General features: G+C 34.9%; 1 protein-coding gene across 1 annotated transcript in view; it reads left to right on the forward strand.

The window, feature by feature from the left end:
* The window catches only part of LOC150092894 (mediator of RNA polymerase II transcription subunit 13-like), a 557,023-nt gene that overhangs the window by 147,208 nt on the left and 386,262 nt on the right, over positions 1 to 23,553 (forward strand). Inside the window, exons 3-4 of the mRNA XM_090414065.1 lie at positions 12,792 to 12,879; positions 22,848 to 22,928. Coding sequence (XP_090270191.1) covers positions 12,792 to 12,879; positions 22,848 to 22,928 — 169 coding nt within the window. The remainder of the gene's footprint in view (positions 1 to 12,791; positions 12,880 to 22,847; positions 22,929 to 23,553) is intronic.

Here is a 23,553-nt window from a genome sequence, read left to right on the forward strand (position 1 = left end):
ATATGCAATACATAAAATTTATATATGAATGTGCATATATTTTGTTAATATGAGATAATAGTGGTCAGTTAGATACAATTTTATAAAAACTTCAACTCAGCTTTGCATTGTGCTGAGAATGTTTACAAAAAACATAATTTGTTAAAAAATCAGCGTTTTCAAATTGTTTACATTTCAGATTTTAAAATGTATAATAAAACTTTGTGATGCTACATTTTTTCTATTAAAATAATAATAGAAGCTAAAACTTCTCGATCTGCGCGAACTATGCACGAAAATCGAGAAGTTTCCAGAAACGCTATCATATGAGATCCCTTACATGACGCGTATAATTCGTTTCACCCAGTCTGGCAACATAAAAAAAAAACGATAATTGACAATGGGAAACCTCAAGTCACGTTTGTGAAGCAACATTAACAAGATGATGCAAAACGGGGGAGAGCAATGCACAGTCAGGCTAATGTTAATGCCTTACAAGAGGACTTGAATAGATTGCGTGAATGGGCAGGTAAGTGAATGTTGCCAAGTGTAAGGTTTTAAGATTTGGTAAGCAACGGTGGGATGCCAAGTATACACTTGGTGGGGAAACTTTAACAGAATTAGAGGAGATACGAGATCTAGATGTGATGGTGGACAAGGACCTGAAATTCAGGGGCCACATTGCACAAGTTGTGAAGACATCACATCGAATAATGGCAATGATGCGGAGAATCCTGACATGCAGAAATAGAGAGGTTATGATTCCATTGTATAAGGCTTTGATCAGGCCTCATATGGATTATTGTGCACAGATTTGGTCGCCCGGTTTTCATGGTGATGAGAATATGTTGGAAAGGGTCCAGAGAAGATTCACAAAGGTAGTCAGTGGTCTTTGGAATGTGGAGTACGAGGACAGATTGAGGGAATGTAAGTTGCAGAGCCTCGTGAATAGGAGGAAGAGGGGGGGGGGGATATGATTGAGAGACAGAAACTGGTCAGGGGTTGTTATCAGGTAGATATGGAAGAGATATTTCATAGAATTGGAGAGGGATGTAGAACAAGAGGCCATTGCTGGAAACTGTAGAAGGAGGGTGTGAGCAAAGGAGTGAGAAGCAGGTTCTTTGCATGGAGGGTAGTTGGTGAGTGGAATGCATTGCCTGAGTGTGTTGTGGATGTGGACACATTGAATCAGTTTAAGATGAGGTTGGATGAGCATTGTATGCAATAGTGAGTACCTCCCACGATGAGTCTCTGACTCCATGGAGGTCGGGTGTTAATAATAATTAAGCAATTTCTTATTCTTTAGATATCTAAAATTGAATATACCGTCGTTTCTCCTATAACGTGATATATTGTGTTCTTAAAAATCACCGAATTATAGAATTTCGCTCAATAAAAATAACAGGCCTTATGGGGGAAATAGGGTTGGGGTGAACATTCAAAACCTGCCTAGTCTCGTAAATTATACTGTACACAGTAAAACAAAACAAAAAAATAATAAAGTAAAAAAAAAAAATTAACGAACGTAAAAAAACCTGTGTAATTCATAATAAAGAATTTGTGGTTGTTCTTTTTATTCATTATTTTTATTTCTTTTAAATTCATAGTTTGCGTGATTCATTATTGGTTTTATTCATGTTTTCCGGTTCTCTGAGAAGTACACTACTTGGAAATCAACTGACACATCCATGAGCAAGTGCATCGTGCCAGGTAATGAGTCCCGTCTTTGTAACTGGTATAAATTGGTACTGGTAGCTGGTACTTCCAAGTCAGTGCGACTGTGTCCGGTTGAAATGAATGCGAGAAAGGAACTGAGAGTTTGAAAGAGGCGTTGCGACAGGATGCCATGTTGCAGGCATGTCTGTTCAGCAAATTGTTGACAAATTGGGCCATCTCAGGTCAACAGTCAATGATACTGTACTGAGCTGAAAGCGCAGGGAGTCAACTGCAGGTGCTACCTGTAGTGGACGACCCACCACACTTACCGAAGGTGCTACAAAGGATAATATGCAAAAAACGCACGTTGAATGCCGAGTTCCGGACATCGATTGGAAAATGAATCTGCACGAACACAGTCATCACAACGGAGGCCTCAAAACATGGGTTCCCATGGTAGAGAGACTGCAATATGCAAGTCCCACATTTCCCGAAGCGATATGCAGCGTCGTCTTCGGGTGCAAAGAGCGTGTACGATGGACGTGTAAGCTTGGAAAGCTGTGTTATGGAGCGGCAAATAACGCTACACCCTCTACGAGCAGATGGGTAGTTGTGGGTATGGTGGATGGATGGTATGATCCTGTTTTTCCTGGTTTGGCCTTCGACCTCTGTTTGTGGTGCCACGAACATTGAACTCCGAGAAGTATCTGAACATTCTGGACAATGTTTCCTACTTTGTGGCGTGTCTACGGATCTGAGCATTGTTTCTTCCAGCAAGACAATGCACCATGTCATAAAGCTGCTGCTGTAACTAATGGTTTGTGGACATGAACGTCACCAACCACTTGACTGGCTTCACAAAGCCCTCATCTCAACCCTATTGAACAACTGTGGGATGAACTGGAACATGAGATGAGGTCAAGGCACGTCCTCCCCACAACAGCAGGAAGAATGGTTCAAAATTCCCATTGATCGCTATTGTATGTTTGTGGAAAGTATGTCCCCTAGGTACAGCGATAGGAGTTCCTACATTGTATTAAGGTGGGAACCATTGCTGTTTATTCCTCATACTATGGTGTCCGTTGACTTCTTTCCAAGCAGTGTACTTCAACGAGTAGTTATCGGTTCACTTCTAATTACATACTGTGTCATCTCTGATCAAGTCCTCTGCCAGGTAATAAACCATCTTCACCTTCAAAATCGCACAGAAATGAATAATATGGCAAATGAATTATTCTGAATACTTACATGTTTTTTTTTGTTTTTTTCGTTCACTACTTGGCTTCTTATAACCAAGACGACGCTTACTCATATTTGAGATTGTGTATTAAATACTTATCAAGAAGAGTTCATAATATCGGGAGAACAGCGCGATACCCACTCATATGGCACCGCACGTGGGTAGAAAGTGAGAAGTTGAGGTGTGTCGTGTGTTTTGTATATTTCTGCGTGGGTCACTGCATTCAGCTGAGTGGTGTTTTTTCGCGTTCACTTGATATTACTCGGTAGCTGAAAGCATAGCGACATTGTGAAAAATCGCTTATGAACAAATTCGCGCATTGTAAACACGTCTTATAAGAGAAACGACGGTTTTTAAAATGTCGTTTTAAAAATCCCCTCCCCGTTGAATTTATTTTTAGAATAGATAGAATTTTCAAACGAACTGGATTGATCATTGAGATTGTCTACAGCTGCTGACCTTGTTTAGCGGCCTGTTTTTTGCCTGGCTCGTATTGTGCTAATTGCGTTAGTGCATTCGCTGTAGTTTGTAATTTAGTGTTATGTAACTGTTTACGTTTTTAGGTTTGTGTGGCAAGTGATAACCAGATGCATATGCTCACCAAGAGAGTACCCGTATTTTTTTTTTTTTTTTCGGATGTGCCGTAACGAGCTTCTACTTTTTATTTATTTATTAAAATTTTTTATCGTGGTTCAAATATATATTTATATGTTTTACAATTATTTATATGATAAACAATATCATTGAAAGGGGGAGACGGGACCTCAGAGGTGATCATGAAGTCAGTACCGTCGGCAGGGTATAGTATAGAGGCAGTCTACCTCACGGTGTGATTTAATAAGGGCGCTCGTTCTGCCTTATTGCGGTAGGCGGCCGTCGCTACGCTAACAATTCCAAGTGGGAAAGAAGTTTCTCCAAGCTTAAACTGATTGAAATTATTTGCGAACAGCAATGACCCAAGAAAGAATTAGTTGGTCTAGCAATTATATCGATAGAGGCGGACATAGCTTATAATTTAAATTTAGAAGACCTTATAAACAGTTTTATTGTGCGATATCCCCGTAGAGCAAACATTTAATTAATATTATTGTGTAATCGTTTTGCATTAATGTTTCTCTTGTAATTAGTGGCGCACTCAGGATTTAATCTTGGAGGGAGTCGAGCGCTCAGGATTTAACCTTGGGGGGGGGGGGGGGAGTTGAGTAGACGTTTTGCGAATACACATCGCATAAGACCAATAACTGAGCATCTGTAGTGATCGCTAATTCATAAGTAGCACACAACATAAATAAAAAAAAAAAAGAATTTTAATTAGGAAAAGATTTTTGGAAATTTTTCTAGTGTTTTTTCCTTTTCTTTGGGGGGGGGGTGCCCGGGCCCTTGGCCCCCTCCTCTGGGTGCGCCACTGCTTGTAATAAAAACAAAATAACAGTTGGAGATTTTCTTATATTTTTGTCTTATAAACCATCAGGGGCGATATTTAATTGTTTGCCTCAGGGCGCAATCCGATCTGGCGACGGCCCTGCATGAAGTAGACATAAAAATATAATAATTTATATATTTATAATATAATTATAAAAAGAAATAATATTTTTGGTTATGCATTTTTTTTAAATGTATGTAATATTACTCGATCAGAGATGTAAATAAGTACCAATTTTGTTCCAAAATATATATTTTCAAATATTTAAATATATTCAAAATTTATTGCAAAAAAATTGAAATCTCAGAATAAATTGGCAGGCTGGTTTGAATGTGCCCAATGGCCAGATTTGACATGCAGGCCGTAGATTTAACATGTCTGTGGTACACAATACTGTACATATGAGATGCTCTCTTAAAGCAGCTACACCAAAAGTGGTTGCATCAAATATTGTGATAGGTTATGTCATGTAATAACAGGGTGTCCGAAAAAGAACTCTAGGGTTTTCAATGAAGTTTATTTTATGACATTTTGAAGCAGAAATGTATGTAGCATATATTATTTTGATTTAAGTTACCTGTTAGTGTAACTTAATGTATGCACTACTTACAGTCCTACAGACATGTAGGACTGTAAGTAGTAAGTGAGGTGGAATTCCTACAGGCGGAATTCCACCTCAGAACCACACTCAGGTAAGCATATCCATAAGAATTGCTTCTATGGATGCTGTTATTCTATAGCGCAGGTGGGCAAGGGACTGGATATTTTCTTCATCATCATCATAACACTAATTACGTGTATAGACCATATTGGTCTGTTCCGGTCTTAATCCATCCAATATCCTCTTTTGAGATCTACCCTGTTCTCTTTCCAATTGGCTTATATTTTAGTATTTGTTTAGGATGTCGGGTGTTGGCCATTCGGTTTACATGTTAAATCCATTTTTGTTTATAATTGTTTAGTTTTTCTTCTATTGATTTTGTTTTTAGTTCTTTTAAAATGTCTTCGTTCCTTTTTTGATCTAATAATGTGTATTTTTCAGTTCTCATAAATCTCATTTCACTTGTTTTTATTCTTTATTTATCTTGTTTGTTTATTGCCCAAATTTCACTGCCATATAATAATGTGGGCACTGTATATTGTATAAGTATTGTATATTTTCAAGCGTGTTTCTTTTTGTACTATATTTGGGTTTGAGTGTTCTATTTATCAGGCCTATAATCTGTAAAAATTTTGAAGTTTTTAATTTTGTCTTTTTCTCCCTCATATGATATTTCACATCCAAGATGACTGGAAGTATTTATCTGTTCTATTATTTTATTATTAATAACTATTTTGCTTCTAACTGGAGTTTGTCCACAAAATGCCATTGTTTTAGTTTTATCTATGGAAATTTTCATTCCAAACTGTTCTACTATAATGTTAAATTATATATTGCTCTTTGTAAATTGTCTTCCTTATCTGATATTATTACCTGATCATCTGCAAATAATAGCATATTTATTTTGTTATTCCAGGAAATTTCTATACATTGATTGTTTATGGCAGGGGGCGGCAAACGGCGGGCCGCATGCGGCCCAAACATGCATTTTTGGTGGCCGTAAAAGGTTAACCATACTTACATGGCACGTATGCTGAATTATGTAAATAATACATTTTATAAAGGTGTTAGCAGATTTTTTTTTTTTAATATGAATAATAAATTAAAAATAATTTTATACCTATACTTTGTGATATCGCTGTACAAATTGGCGCGAGTCAGCTGTGTGAGTCATCGTGTGTGGGGATAACCAGGCAACTTCATCCGACAAAAACCGAGATTTTGGCGCACGTTTTCAGTCGCGTTCCCTGGTCCGTATTTTAATATAATTCAATAACATCAACTATTATTTTCAGAGGATATATATTTCTTAAAAATAATTTCAAAAATGGGTTCAAGAAAACATAAAATTGCAGATTAAGGAAGAAGGTTTAATGATGAATGGAACAGCAAGCACGTCTTTATTGAAAATGAGGATAATCTCCTTTGTCTTATTTGTCATAAAACTGTTGTTATAAAAGAATATATCAGGTGGAGAGGATCCAGAGGCGTGTGACTAAGATGATAGCAGGTCTATGGAATGAACCATATGACAACAGGTTGAAGATTTGTGGGTTGCAGAAACTAGTTGATAGGTGGAAAAGGGGAGATATGATTGAGACATTCAAATTGCTAAAGGGATTCTATAGGATAAATTCAGAGGATATTTTTGAGATCAGGACTGGTGGTGGGAGAACTAGGGGACACCTGTGGAAGCTGGGCAAGAGTGTGGTAAGCAGGGGTGTTAGAGCTGGGTTCTTTACTTTGAGAGTGGTAAATGAGTGGAATAAGCTGCCAGAGTCTGTTGTGGGTGCTATGACGGTGAGCGAGTTCAAGGCAAAGTATGATAGATACTGTGAGAATGTCGTATAGTTGTGTGGACATGTTTAGGGCCTCCCTCGATGAGTCTAAAGACTCCTGGAGTCACCTGAAAATAATAATAATAATATCAGACGTCATTACGAGAATATCGTACTTTATCTCATAATCTCAAGCTTTAAAAATATTTCTGTATTTTTTAAGATTGATATAATAAAATTGATAACTTAAAAAGTATTTTTTTTTTTCACTCACTATTTTCTCTTAATTAAACGCTTGCGGCCCGATTATTAAAAATGAAAGTTGAATGTGGCCCACGAGTCTAAAGGTTGTCGACCCCTGGTTTAAGGTGTTCCACTGTATTAATATTTCATTAATGTAAATATTGAAAAGTGTTGGAGACAGAGGGTATCCCTGTCTTACTCCTTGGTTTATAGATTATTTTTCAGACAACTTTTCATTTATTTTTATTTCATTATCTTTATATATATATATTCAATATTTATGTAGTAAAATATTAGGTATATTTATTCTTTGTAATATATCAAACAGTATATATCTTTTTACTTTGTCAAATTTTTTTTTTGTAATCTATAAACAAAAGATGAGTTTCCGAATTAAATTCTCTTCTTTTTTCTATAAGTAGTTTTAAACAGAACGCAGCATCCATTGTAGAGCGTCCTTTTTTAAATCCATTTTGACATTCTAATAATATTTTTCACTGTATATTTTTAGTTTTTCATTAAGTATTCTGCTATATATTTTGTAGCATGTATTCAATAAACTAATACCTCTATAGTTAGCAGGTTTTGTTTTATCCCCTTTTTTAAATATAGGTATCACTATGCTTGTATTCCATTCTATTGGTATTTGTCCATTTGTATATATTTTATTTAAAAATTTTAGTAATCTTTGATGAAATTTTTTTCCAGCAAATTTATACAGTTTGGAGTTTATCCGATCTTCTCCTGCTGATTTGCAATTTTTTATTTTATTTAGGTTGTCCTTTAATTCTTTCATTGTTATCATATCATTTAAGGTATTTTGTAACTTTCTGGTGTAATTATTTTTGATGCCAGTGTTATCCATCCAAAGATCCGTAAAGTAATCCAAGAATTCTTTTACATCTTGATGTACAATATCTTTTACGTAGAAGAAATCCGTTGGAGTCAAATTGGGACTGTGTGATGGGCAAGCAATGGGACCTCCTCTGCCTATCCATTTTCTTGGGAATCAGTTGTTGAACACAATATGCATAATATGGCGGGGCTCCAACGTTGGAAAATGAGGCCCTCCACATCCTCAATCTGGGGAAACAGAAGGTTTTCCAGCATATGCCACACTCATAATCGTTCCTCATGGAAAAAAAAAAAAAAATGGCTCAATAATGCGATCATGCTTGATGCCACATTGAATTTTGGACTGTTATGGATGAACTCAACCAGTTCCTGCAGATTTTCTGACGCTCACACCCGACAATTATGGCAATTCACAACTCCATGCACATGAAACGTTTCATCAGAAAATAAAATGCTCTATAGGTAGTTGTCATGTTCAACAATGAGGTCTAACATGGTCACAAACTGAACTCTTTGTGTCCTATTAGTAGGCTGGATGTGATGAACAAACTGCAGTTTATAACCATGAAGCTTCGATCTCTTGTGAAAGATTGCCTGCACTGTGCTTTTAAGAATGTTTAATTGATGACTCACACTATGAACTGAACATTTCAGGCTATGCAGGAAAGACAATCGAATTTGTTCCACATTTTCTGTGCCCTTGTTGCAAATCTACCCGGTGAGTATCCTTTTAAAACACTTCCTGTTTTTAAGAACTGTTGATTTCACTTACAGTTGCTTTTGTCACTCAGAGCATTCCTACCATACTCTGACCTGAAATTCCTTTGGACAGTTGTCACTGACTTCATTTCTGTGAACGTAACATGCTCTTGTGGCGATGCAAATGAATAGGCAGAGAAGGTCCCATTGCTTGGTCACTGCGCAGGCCTGATTTGACTCCAACAGATTTCTTCTTTTGGACTACCTAAAAGACATTGTATATCAAGAAAAAATTCAGTCCTTTGCCCACCTGTGCCATGGAATAACAGTAATCATAGAAGCAATTCCTATGGATACGCTCACCTGAGTGTGGTCTAAGGTAGAATTCCATTTTGACATCTGTAGAGCTGTAAGTGGTGCACACATTGGGTTACACTAACAGATAATCAAACTTGTGACATTGTACTTTGTGCTTCTGTGCAGTTTCCTTTTGATGCTGACTGCTTATGGTTTTAGTATTGACTGTTGTGCTGTATCTTACTGCTGATTAGTAAATGCCATGTTTGGTCAATTGAGTTGGGAGTATCATTTTATTTAGTATAATTCCAGGCAGTGATGCAGACTTCAGTTTGTAGGCAATCTGAGGCAATGATCAACTGCACAGGTGGAGTTTCTGTGCAGTTGATCATTTTGTAAAACTAATAACTGCCTGAAAGTTAATTGCAGCAGTGAATAGCTTATGCGTAATTATTCACATTGCAAATCCATGCTCATTTTCAAAACTAACTGTTGTTAGGAGTTTTCCCAGAGCTTTTATTGTATATTTCTGTAGTCTTCTTGACTTTTTGAAGATACTGTTAGTGATAATGTAGTGAAGTCTCAATCTTAGAAGTTTATTATTTTTCAGTTAACCTTTCTATTTGTCTTAAAAATGAAAAAAAAAAAAAACAGGACAGTTAACATATTTCATCCAAAATTTATATGGTTTAAAAAAGAAATAAAAACAGATAATTATTGGCAGTTAAAAAAAACAAACAAACTCATATACATTTTTTCATTCTTTTATGATTAATGTTTGTTGACTGATTGAATTATTATTGTTATCTGCCTTCCACCAGCAGACATGAAACAATCTGTGGATTTTTACTTACTTTACAGTACATATACATGCAGTACTATTACCAGCAGTAGTCAGCTTTATGTTTACAGGGAAGAGGGGCATACTTAGCCTTTCATTAAATCTAGTTTATCTGGCCTTGAATCATTTTAATTCTTTATTAGTATATAAATTTTTCCCTGCACAAGAAGTTTTTTTAACCTGTACATATTAGTATTATTATATCATGACACTTCCAAGGAGTCGAAGGTCTCATTGTGGGAGGGCGCTCACAACCGTCTGCATATACTGTTTGACCACAGATGAGAGAACACTCAACACTTCTGTGCACGTCAGAAGGTAAATCCATTCCGATAATAGTATAATCATTCCATCTCATGGGATGAGTTTGTTTATTATTATATGAAAATATTTCATTTTCATTTTCATTTTCCAAAATGAAAAGCTACTTTTCATTTTGGAAAAGTAGCTTTTCTTTTATGAACATTTTAGTTTTTAAAGTGGTAACTATTTTGCTTATATAACAGTTGGAAAATTATTACAGCAACAGATAAGAAAGTACATGATTTCACATGTTGGTGATGAATTCATACATCCCTTATTCCTTTCTACTCTTCAACATGAATTGACTCTTCCAGCTATGGTTCTCTCAATTGTAGGCAGTATTCTCCATCTACACCCACTGGCAGCACTCCCACCATCAACCACAAATAATATTTTTTGTCTGTAAATTGTATGCTCTCTGGCTGATTTGTCTGTATGTGGAATGAAAATCCATGATTCTGACAAAAAAAAAAAAAAAAAACCTACCTCCTTATTATGTGTGTGTGCATGCACACACACAAAACTTAAAATGTTTAGTAAGTCTTTCAGGTGGCTTTTGTATAATTTTTATACAAAGTATATTTTAATATATTTCTCTAAAATTCAGAAAGTGAAGTTAAAATACATCCATAGTTGAAACATTCCAAAACACCATTATATTCTTTTAATGACTTTTCATTTAACTTTTTTTTTCATCTGTATCTCATTTTACTGCAATCCCTCTCCTCCCCTCTTATTTTTACATTATGTGAAAATACCATAAAAGGTAAAAAAGCATTAGATAATAGTGATTGATAAAGATTGTGCTCTTGTCACCACAGTATGATAGGAATGAAAAAGTGTCATAATAGCAAATGAATCTGTGCATAATGCAGGAATGATAAGTGATGTGTAGATTGTTGGTGTATGGAGTAAATTTATTAGATGAAAGGACTTAAGTGACTGGTTGATTTCACGTAAATGGATTTGAAGTTAGGTGTCTGGTGAAAGTAGTATTTATTGAGAGATTGAAAGTACAAAATCAGCAAACTACAACTATTGAAGGCTGCAAGTGTGTGTGTGTGTGTGTGTGTGTGTGTGTGTGTGTGTGTGTGTGTGTGTGTGTGTAATATTCATTCACCTCAGTGTCTGATAGAGAAAGTAATTTCTCATATCTGGATGGATTAGTAATTAAATGATGCATGAGTACTTGTGGGTTCAGGGTATATTGCAATTTACTGATAATTGCAATATAACCTAATTACTGATAACAACTTAATGTTCCACCCCATCACATGGAGCAACATTAACAAAGCTATTCTCATCAATGTATTGTTTCACATTGTAAAAGCGTGATTGATCCTCAAGAGGGATGAATTTCTGTTTTATTTTCTTGATTAGATAATTGTTTTTCTTCTCTTTCTGATCTATAAATGTTTACAGAATGTATTTAACTGAAACAGTTTTTATAAGTATGGAAATATCTTTACATTTTCATCTCTTATTTAAGCCATGTTCTTCAGTCAGTCTGCTGAGGTTGTTCAGTAAAGTGTTAAACATGTCCGAACTGACTTTCATCAAAATTTTCATCTTCCTTTTCTGCCTATAATGGCATTCAGAATAGTTGTATACAATGTATCAGTATTTCTAAAACCAATTTTGAAAGGGCCAAAAACACTAAAGCCTCCAAACAGTCACTTGCAAGTTGTTGGTCTTAACTTTTGTTTACTCTGTTTCCATGCATGTTGTAGTTTGGTTTCGTTTCATTGTTATCTCACAAATGCAGTCTTCTGGATTTTTACTTTTCCTTCAGTTGTTGCATTGGTGATATTGTAAATGTGTGCTGCCACTATTACAGGCTAACAACATTCAATTCACTTTTGATGTTTTTGATATCTCAGAAGAATTGTTCTGTGATCTTGATTCCAAAAAATTTCTTCATCCTGCTGCCGTTTCCATGATTGTTCTGAAGGTTTATTCTCCAGAGTTGACTGCTGTTTTGTGATGCCTTTTTATGCTCTCCATGTCAACTCTCAATTTATCCTGCACCTATGAAATTAGTATGTAATCAACCTGTTGTAAAGAAAGGGGACAAATATTTACCATAATATTTCTATCAAGTTGGATACACTTACTTCAGGTCTTTCTAAGTGATGGTAGGCAATGTCTGTTTACTTGGAAATCTCTCAACTAATAAATAATCAGTGGCATAGTTTCTACCACCATCAGTACACAGGGGCTATATATATATATATATCTTTTCTTATAGTTGCTTTTGATTTCTCTAAAACTTGATCAAATTTAGCATAAAGGTCTGTTAAGTATGCTTTCATGTTATAGTCTCTCTTCTGACTTATGGAAGCGGGCTACTAGCTTCCACTGTTAATCAGATCTTCATTGCTAATTCTTCCATTCTGCTCTAATTCTCTCATAACATGCAGTGGCTTCTCATCTATTTTTACAAGTCATCTCCAAAGTTACAGAATAGATTTTTTCCTCTATTGTCATTTATTCCTTTGACTTCTGTACTTCGGAACTTTCTTCTTATGTATTTCTATTTACAAAATCTACAGCGCCAGGGCTTCGAATACAGCGTTAAAAAGTTTCTTCATTCTCCTCAACTTTTTATCCATCCTCAGCACTGATATACAATAGATTTTGTGAGCTTGTGTGTGTCAGAGGATTACCATAAAAAATTTAAAAAAATAAAATTTCCATGGCAAAAATTAAATTTCAAAAGCATTAATATGTATAAATTAGAATTAGTTTAATTTGGGATGTAATTTATTTTTTGTAATATATTGGTAATGCAAAAAAATTTCCTATTTTTATAATAGTTTATATTGGAGTAGCATAGAACTGAATTTTTACATTGTGATTATTTTGAACTTTTTTAGCTGATACCGAGCAGGGATCCTGGGAGAGTGGGCTGTCATATGAATCGCGAACTCTTTTGTTTAAAGCATTACATAATTTAATAGAAAGGTAAGTGTCCTATAATAATTGCTGTTGCTTTTATACTACATGCGCACACAGTTAAGTCCTCAACTTTTCTTTTAATTTTTCAGGAAATGACTATATACTAAAATATTAATTATAAAAAAACTTAAATTAATACTTTCCTATATTTCAGCAATGTTACATTGCCATCATCAGGGATCATAAAAAAACAATATGTGTGTGCAGGTACTAACACTGAGCAAATGAGGCTGAATAAAGACAACAGAAGGCAGGCCTAGAGTCCTAAATGCCCCCCCTGGTGGGATAAATTGGGTTGTCTTGGCTGTTGGATTGACGATCTTAAAATGTATACTTCCCAAATTTGGAGCAGTCTCATGCACTCAAATTTTGCTGAGATTTGGAAAGTTTTTTTAAGACGAATAGTTTTTCACACTTATATTTGCTGCAGTGTAATAGAGTGGCCTTCTTCCAGCGTATCTTGTGGTGGGTATCCAAAACATAGTCAGAAAGTTCTGATGGCTGTATTAGCTTCACCAAAGACCAGTTGCATTCCCTAGCCCTACCAGAGATATTCCAGTTCCCTTGCAGTGGCAAACAGTCCTACTACAGCTAAGTAGGCAGGACAGCCAATATCAGGATATCTGAACGCAAGGACTACATCTGGTTCTACCAGTGCAGCCACTCAGAACTTGCTGATCATGGTTTGGACACCTACCACAGGATATGTTGAAAGAAGCCTCTAACAGCATTTTATTATCATCATCATCAAATTCCTGCTATGTACCCTCAAGGGGTGTACAAGATATGACAGTACTACATTAAAAATTTACATCATTACTAACTTCCTATCTACAATTTTCCTCCAAATCAATCTATACCTATCAAGGCTCCAACATGGTCAGATCTTATATTTCTAGTACTTTTTACCCTATCAATCCACCTATAATCTTGGTCTTCCTCTGGGTCTTTTCCATGCCAACCTGGCAGAGAACACTTGTTTTGCAAATCTTTCCTCTCCCATTCTGTTTAAGTGACCATACCACCTGAGATTAGCTCTGTTAATGCATTCCTGGATGCTGACAATGTCAAGTTCTTTCCTAATATCTTTGTTTTTAATATGATATTGCCATTGATGCCATTTGTTTATTGTTTATTATTGATGCCCATAATCTTTCCCGGGACTCTCATATCTGTGGTTTCTATTCTTTGGTCAAGTGTTTTACTTCTAACACAGTTCTCAGATCCATAAGTTAAAATTGGTTTGAACACTGTCTTGTATATATAGCTAATTTAGGGTTTTCACTAATTTCTCTCTTATTCCATATACATTTATTCAGTTGACTTCCTACCATACCAGCTTTGTTGATCCTATTGTCTATTTCCATATTTAATTTATCATCTACACTAAAAATCATGCCTAAATAACTGAAATGTTTTACTTGTTCTATAGCTTTTTCATTCACAGTGCAGTTGATATTTTCATTGCTTCTGCCTATTTTCATTGTCTTTGTCTTGTTATTGCTGACCTTCATACTAAATCTATTACAACAGTTATTCAATTTAGTCAGGGAATCTGCAAACTTGTAGCAGATTTATTTAGAGGTATAACATCATCCACATAAAGCAAAGAGCTGAGATTAACATCTCCAATTTTGATATCAGGTTTAATACCACTTTCCTTTATAATGTGATCCATATAGATAATGAATAACAGAAGGGATAATGTACATCCTTCTCTGACACCAGATTTAACATTAAACCATCTTGTATTTCCTTCAATTCTAACTGCTGACTTACAACTCAAATAAAGACTAAGTATTGCTTGATATAATGCTCCATCGACACCATACAACTGTAGCATTTTGAATAGCTTTTCTCTTGGCACCTTGTTGTATGGCTTTTCCAGATCTGCAAAACTTAAATATAGATCTTTGTTATATTACCATGATTTCTTAACTATTTTTCATAAAGTGAAAATCTGATCCTGACATCCTCTATTTGGCTTGAATCCAGCTTGTTCTTCACCAAGCTTTTCTTCCACAATCCTTCTCAACCATTTCTCAAGTATACTTGCATAAATCTTACCAGGAACCCTCAGTAGAGAAATACCTCTGTAATTCTCACATTCAGTTTTATTTCCCTTTTTATATAGGGGTACTATGAGAGCTCTACTCCAATCATCCAGAATTCGTCCCTCTGTCCAGGCCTTCTGAACTATGCAGTGCAGCCATTGTAAGACTTTTATACCTTCATAGTTGAGCATTTCTGGTTGAATATCATCTACTCCTGCTGCCTCTCCACATTTCAGGCTTTTGATGGCTTTTTCTACTTCAAGTATGGATATATGTATTCCTGACTGCATCCCTGTTGAGTGTTTTTTTATCACTGTACTAACACTGCTTGTTTCATTTGGAAAATTTTCAAAGTAATTACTCCATACTTCAAGGATATCTTTTTCTCCTATTTTCATATCACCTTTATCATCTGTAATTCCTTTTACTGTTGAAAGAGTAAAAGTCACTCTTTCCTCCATTTCTGAGCTTCTTCAACAAGCTCCAGAATATCTTGCCACCTTCTTGATATTTATTTTCTGTGTTCTTACCAAATCTTCCCATGACTTTTGTTTAGCTAGTTTTACACAGTGTTTAGCTTTGTTACATTTGTCTCTGTATTCTCTAAGAGCACAAGCTGCCTTATTTGCCAGGAACTTTTGATATGCTTTCTTCTTTTCCTTTACTGCCTCTTTAACTTCCTGTGTCCACCATGGAGTTCTGATTTTTCTATCCTTGCAGACAACCTCACAAGTTCTGATTTTTCTATCCTTGCAGACAACCTCACCACATGTCTCTCTGGCTGAATCTCCCAGGTTTGTTTCCTGTTCTCAAACACTTTAATTTTTTTTTTTTTTTGAATAATGTTTGTGTATTTTAGTGTACAGTTCATACCTGAAAGCTGCTCAACTTTTATTTGCTTTAAAGCTTTCTTACGTGTTCTTCTTTTCAATCTCATCTCATCTTGCTTTTCCCTCATTTACCTTGTGGTGTTGAGGGTTAGTTAATCATCGAACCTCAAACTGTTCACAGGATAAGGTGGGCAGCCCTATGCCCCAGTGTATCCTATATCCATAATGTTGAGTTCTCAAGGCCGGTTTGCCTGCTTTGTGGGATGAAAAACTCCACAATGAACTGGGGAAAAACTTTACTGTCCACACCCAAGACTGGTAACTTGGCTATGGCTGAGGAAGATCCTTCAGCTTCTCACTTCACTGATGGGAATCGAACCAAGGACACTCCTTCCCCAGGCATATGGTTGCAACGTGCGCAGCCACTAGGCTAACCGTGCGGATCTTCTTTTCAATATTAAATTCAATTTTATTCTGCTCAAGACTAAATAGTGATCACTTCCGATTTCAAATCCCCTGTACACTCTGGTGTCCTGTATCAGGGAGAAAACATCACTACCCACAATAACATAGTCAATGAGACTTTTCTTATTCCTTGCCTCTTCTCTCCACGTGAATTTGTGCACATTTTTATGTTGGAACATGGTGTTTAATAATAACCAGTCCATGTCTTGAGCAGAAATCCAGCATGTACACCCTCCAAAAAGAAACCGAACTTTTGATAGAAAATAAAACACAGGCCAATTATAATTATTCAAATCATTTATTTCAATCAATATACTCTCCCTCAGCTTCGATATACAGCATTTGGCATGGTCAATTAATTCATTAAATGCGTTTTTTATATTGGTTTTTGGGATACTGTTGCTTTCCTTTCATCGGCAAATGAAGTCGGTAGAAGAGAAAGAAGTCGCAGGGTGCTAAATCAGGTGAATACGACAAGGTGATCCAACACTCAAACTTGGTTTTTGCTCAAAAACTGTCCACAGTGTTCGAGCGATGAGATGATGCATTGTCGTGCAAAATGACCAGCTGCTTGCATCATGATATTCATGCCGTATGTGACGAATTCTCGCTATCAATCGCTTCAAAACATCGAGATAAAACTCACCATTGACCATTTGGCCAGGTGAAACGAATTCTTTGTGGATAATGCCCTTGCAATCATAAAAACAAATTTCATTGTCTTTACTTTTGACTTCTTTGAGCAACTTTTTTTTTTTTGGAAGCCCCTCTTCTGGTGGTCTCCATTCAGCACTCTGGCGCTTTTGTTTTGTTAGTAGTAATAATCGCTTCAAGGAAGTTTGAGTCCTTACGAGCGATTTTAATGAGGTCCTTGTAGTGTTCAATTCGATACATTTTTTGATCGTGGGTCAACTTGTGGGGAACGAATTGCGAATTAAATTTATGAATGCTCAAACTCTCATTCAAAATGTTGTGCACAGTTGATTTTGGAATCCCCAATTCATTGGACGATTTCGAGTTTTCTTTAATGAAATCATGCACTTTTTGTATGTTAACTTCGCTCAGTCCAGTTTTTGGATGGCCTGGCTTTTCGTCATCCTCAAACATCTCACGACCACTTTGAAATCGCTTAAACCACTTGTAAACTTGAGTACGGGATAAGCATTCATCACCATATGCTTTTTGAAGCATTTGATGCATTTCGGTAAAACGTTTACCAAGTTTAATACAAAAGTCAATCACAGCTCTCTGTTTAAAACTCATTTTCTGCCCATTCGTCAAAACACACTATAACTCTTCCTCTAATGAAACAAATGTCATAAACAGTTTACACAACACTAATGAAGGTTGCTGCTTTCGACTACAAAAAGATACAACAGGTGGCGCCACTAGTTTCTTCTATTTTCAAAAAGTTCGGTTTCTTTTTGGACAGAGGGTGTATTTGCCATTATTATTAGCTTTATTCTTTTCTCCAACTTTTCCCAAAATATTTTTGTATGTCTGACAATCATATTCTACTCTGCTATTTAGATCCCCAACAAGGACCTACTTTTCCTTTTTCATTGTGTCAGTTGCTTTCTCTACAGGCTGAAAAAAAATTCCTCCACTTCTACTTTAGTAGAACCTTCTGTGGGACCATAGGCACAAATAAGTCTCATTGTCCAGTTCCCCATTCTGATATTTGCTCAAATCACTCTACTAGACACTGCCTACTATTCAAGAAGATTAGCCTTGTATTTGGTGTTGAAGACTATGGCTGCTACTCCTTTTCCTTGATTGTCATTGCCTGAATATAACATTTTGTGTTTATTACTCAGAAAGATCTCACCAGTGTTTGTCTTTTTTGTTTCAGTCACCCTATTATGTCCAACTGGTACTTATCCAATTCCTCAGCTAGCTCCATTTCTTTGTCATTCACAGTACTTATCCACGGTACTAATACTGATGTGAAGTCTCATTTTGGTTTCAGTTAAACCACTTTAAGAGTCAGAAATTAATAAAATGTTTTCAAAAATACAAGATAACTCTGCTCTAGTTGGATGATATGGAATGAAATTTAGCATTTCAGATAACCAGAAATTTGCAAAGATAATATCTTAGATTTCATTTAAATCATTGCAGTTTTTTGGCAGAATTAAGGAAAGCATTTTTAAGTAATATAAAATGGAAAGTTTTTGGTTTTGTTCTCAGATATGGTACTCTGCGAACATGACCTTACCAACTAAAGATGTAGTAATGCTTTAGTCTTGGCTATTATTTATATTATTTATAACTTAAATTATTAATTTATCATACCATATAAAAACAAAATGAATTATGCACTTTTTTAAGTTGCTGATGTTTTACTTGATTTGGACTAGCATTGTTAGAACACAAAAGCACTTGTCACGGAACTCAATCACTACAGTTAATGACTAATGGAAACAATTGAGACTTATAATGAATTAAAGAGAGAAAAAACTAGAGACCTGTTATATATCTTGAAGACTAGGTTTTCTTTTATTTATTGAACTACAGAACCTGTTAAAAATGTCTTGCACAAATGCTAGCATTCATAGTGAAGCATTTTCCTAATTTCAGCAAGTACAGTTGCATTAATTTGCCCAACAATTGGATGATTGTCATACAACCACTTTCTTCATCATGGTGGCCATTAACTTATCTATATACCCAGTCACAGAGAGTTCTTGCTAGGATTTTTGGTTCTCTTTTTTCTATTTCTATTACAGTTGTGAATTGTGTTCATTAGTCACTTGATTATAGTACTGTGTGTGTGTTCTGTGACAGATATTTTTGTACTCCAAAGATGTTACTTTGAATCTGGTGAAATATCAGCAGCTTAATAATTTGCATATTTTGTTTTGTTTTATATAGCATTGGGAAGTAATATTCTTCAGTAAGCTTATGATGCTAAATAAAAATGCTGCAAATTACACTAAATAACTAGTTTCCAATAACAGAAAATAATAATGAAGAAATCAATACTGACTGATATAGAACCAATAACATTGGAAGAACTAAAAGAAGCAATAAAGGTATCAAAAAATCGAAAATCATCCTGATTATATGGCATAAATACAGAGCTTTGGAAATAAGGTGAAGAATATTTACATCACAGATTCTTAAAATTAATATCTATTAATTTTAAGAATCTGTGATGTTTATACATCACAGATTTATTAATTAATTTATATTATAAATTATACAACAGATATTTATTAATTTTAATTAATTAAAATTAATAAATATCCTTTGGAGGAAATGTGAGGTTCCATCAGATTGATTGAAAGCTAAGGATGTATCTATATTTAAGAAAGGAAACAGAGATGATTGTGGAAAATACAGAGGAATAAGCTTATTAAATACAGGTTACAAAATTTATAGTAAAATCCTGAATAATAGACTTTGAAATATTTCAAACAATCTACTCTCAAAAGAACAAAATGGTTTCAGACATGGAAGATCATGTATAGACAATATTTATGTGTTAAAATAAATTATTGAAAAAAGACAACAATTTAATTTAGAGACTCATATGGCTTTTATAGATTACGAGAAATTTTTATCAAAGCTTTTAATAAATTATACAAAAAACTATGGAATATAATGAAAAAGCAAGGATATCCATTACATTTGGTACAAGCTCTACAAAGTTTATATAATGATACAAAAATACAGTTAGGTAATAAATTAACAGAAGAGATTGAAATAAATCAGGGTGTTAAGCAGGGACATAGCTTATCTCCAATTCTATTCAATATATATATATATATATATTGATCAAATTATAAAAATATGGAAACAACAATAAAACAAGGTATCCAGTTAACCAGAGTAATTGTTATCAATACAATACTGCATGCAGATATTACAAGACAATGAAGATGGCCATCAAAAATCAATTTATGAAATAAATGAAATAAGCCAATTTAAAAAATTCACAAAAGAAAGCGAAAGTCATGGTATTTAAAAGGTTGAGATCATATTAGATCAAAAATAGTTAAAGAAAATTAAATAATAGAGCAGATGACAGAGTTTAATTATTTAGGCTGCATAATAACATATCTAAAAGCTAAAGATGTAGATGAAAAAATAAAGAAATTTCAGAAAATCCGTGGAATAATTAAAAGGACACTAAACAAAAAAAACAAGATGAGAAACTCAACTAAAATGTTATAAAGTAATGGCCACTCCCAATCTACTATATGGCTCAAAAACATGGACTATTAAAAAGAAAGATGAAAGTAAAATACAGAGATGAGATTTTTAAGAACAATTGAAGAATTCACAGAATTGGACCATATAAGAAATGAAGACATCAGAAAAGATCTAGGTATTTACGATATAAATGAAAAGATCAAGTATATAGAAAGAAATAGAAAGATATTGGCTACTAAAAGAGGTGTATAGATATAGACCAAAGGGAGAGAGAGAGAGAGAAAGACTGGCTGCAAGATGGAAAGACCAGTGAAGTTGGAACATGCAGATGCCTAATCCTTGAAGAGGAGAAGAACAAGAAGAAGCAATGTAAGGTAATATTCTTCAGTAAGCTTGTGATGTTAACTAAAAATTCTGCAAATTGCACTAAATAACTAGACTATCTATAATTGTACCCCCCCCCCTCGATTTTTGTTTTGTGGGTTATATAATACTGGCTTGCATGTTAATCAACTAGCCAGAGTGCCTGAGAAACAATCCTACTATCAATGCAGAAGCATGCATTGAGATGGCATGTTTATTTTGCAGGAGGAAATATCTGAGTCTGAGTTTTTTTAGAACAGATAACCCAGTAGCTTCCATATGTGGCCAGACCTTATTATTATTATTATTATTTCTCGGGCATAATTATAGGAAGCTCTCTCGAACCATTATTCACACATACCTATCACACCTTTCCTTGATTTAATGACAAAGCACTCACAACCACCTCTAATAATCCATTCCACTCATTCATCATCTTCCAAGCAAAACATCAAGTCTTAAATTCCCTTGCTAACTCTTACACAATTTCCAGGAGGTGACCCCCTTGTTCTCTCTCTCCTTTCCTACTGAAAAAAAAGTCTTTAATATCATTCCTATAAAACCAAACTTATAATTATTCACATGTAAAGATAAGGATGTTATTTTGCATCTTTACAAAGCCTTGATAAGGCCTCACTTGGACTATTGTACGCAGGTCTGGTCTCCTGGTTTCCATTGTGATTCTGATATATTGGAGAAGAGTACAAAGGAGAGTGTTAAAATGATATCAGGCTTGTGGAATACTGAGTATGAAGACAGATTGAGAATTTGTAGACTACAGACACTAGCAAACAGGAGAAAGAGGGGTTATATGATAACCCCCCTTTCTCATGTTTAAGAATAAGTATATGATAGCTGGTCTTATTGAGTCTCTGGCTCTCTGGAGGTCTCTCTTAATAATAATAATAAACTTCTGTCATGCACCCCCTCTTTTTCACCAGCTAGTTTTTGGATCTTCTCACAAACTTTCAATCTATTCTCATAGAAAACATTCTAGAGACCTGCCACAATCTTGGTCATTTGCCTCTGCATCCTCTCCACTACTTCTTCATCCCTACAGAATCCAGGTGAACAGATTTGTGTGCATTAGTCTAAATGTCACTTTATTAAAGCATTATGAAGGGAAATAATAACCTCTTTATCCCTGCTTCTCAGCATGTTCCAGTGACCATGTAATCTGATGTGCTGTTCTGGCTACCTTTGCAATATGTTTTCTAAACTTCAACTCCCTGTCCACAGTCATCCTTAAATCCCTGGTCTCATCAGTTTTCTAGTTTATTTTCATCAGTATAGCATGCAGCTTGTGATCTCTTCATCCCAAAACGCATGCCCTTACAATCAGCCATGTTAAACTGGTATCCATTTACCTTTGCCCATACTACCAGTATGTTTAAGTCATCCTCTAAGATCTGTGCATCTTCCTTGACTATCACTTTTCCTAACTTATCATTAGCAAACAACTGAACATTTCTCCATAAATCAGTTACTCTATCATTGTTAAAATTAAACAGCAGATGACTAGGTACTGAACCTGCAGTACACCACTGGTCATCTGCCTTCATCAAACTCCCCTATCCCTCCCCACCATACATATCTTTGATATCTGTTCATTGACCATCCTTTTTATGCACTCACCAACTTGTTGCATTAACCAGTGTCCAGCCACCAGTTCATGCAACAGACTTCCATGTGGAATCCTGTGAAATGCTTTTGCAGAGTCCAGCAGTGTTCTCCACAAGCCTCAATTTTCATTATTATAAAAAGTAAGCAAATTACTAAGGTAAGACCTATTCTTTACGAAACCATGTTGTCTGCTATAAAGTATCATATTCCTGTTCACTCAGTCCTGAATTATGTTTTTTCATTTGATAAAATTTATATAAAGAGTGTCAAGAAGAGATTTCAGTCTTTTCTAACCAAAGGGCATATATTACATTGTTCTTCTAACTGTGCTACAAGATTGACTCAGTTATCACCAATTGGAAGACATTTTTAAGTCATGTCCACACTTATTTCTATACTTGAATGCTTTTTAATTTCTCCATTAATTTATTTCTAATTCTGTTATGAAATATATTACATCAAAACATTCTTATATTTTTAGATGCTTGCTCTCCAGAGGATTTACTAGATTAGGAAAGTGGTTTGTACAGCCTTGTGATTCTTTAGATCAGGATGGGAGAAGGTAAGTATAAATTAGAATTTTATATACACACATAACAAAACCTTGATTTAACACTATTGTGGAAAGAGTAATCTCTTAGATCACAAAATCTGTGGAATTGATGGGGGGGGGCACAAAATAAAAATCGGAAATTGTAATATGTGAATCAGAATTTCATTTGAATGTGTATATTTCAATTTGCATTAAATTTTTAATTTAAATTCAAAATTTTATTTGAATATTATAAATACATCATATTTCTTGTCCCTTTATTTCATTTTATCTCTGAAAACGTTTGTTTTCTTGTAATAGAATTCTTAAAACTTGTATTTTAATTAATGTTTTTTCAGTAGAAATCTGATTGAGCTTTTAATTTTTAATTGCATGTGGTCATATCAGGCCATGTAACTATTTTTAATATTTTAAAATTATTTGCTTCATATTTTTCAAAAAAAAAAAAGCAGTGGGATATATCAAAGTAAAAAGATAGGCAATAGGAAATGAAGAATGGCCTCTGTGTGTGGGTGTGGGTGTGTGTGTGTGTGTGTGTGTGTGTGTGTGTGTGTGTGTGTGTGTGTGTAAACTACATCATCATCAAATTCCTGAGACATGAATCTTTAAGGGGAAATACAGGATATTATTATGA

The sequence above is a fragment of the Typopeltis vanoorti genome, chromosome 24, assembly GCF_054136105.1.
Source record: "Typopeltis vanoorti isolate ZY-2024b chromosome 24, IOZ_Tvanoo_1.0, whole genome shotgun sequence".
NCBI classification, from domain to species: Eukaryota; Metazoa; Arthropoda; class Arachnida; order Uropygi; family Thelyphonidae; genus Typopeltis; species Typopeltis vanoorti.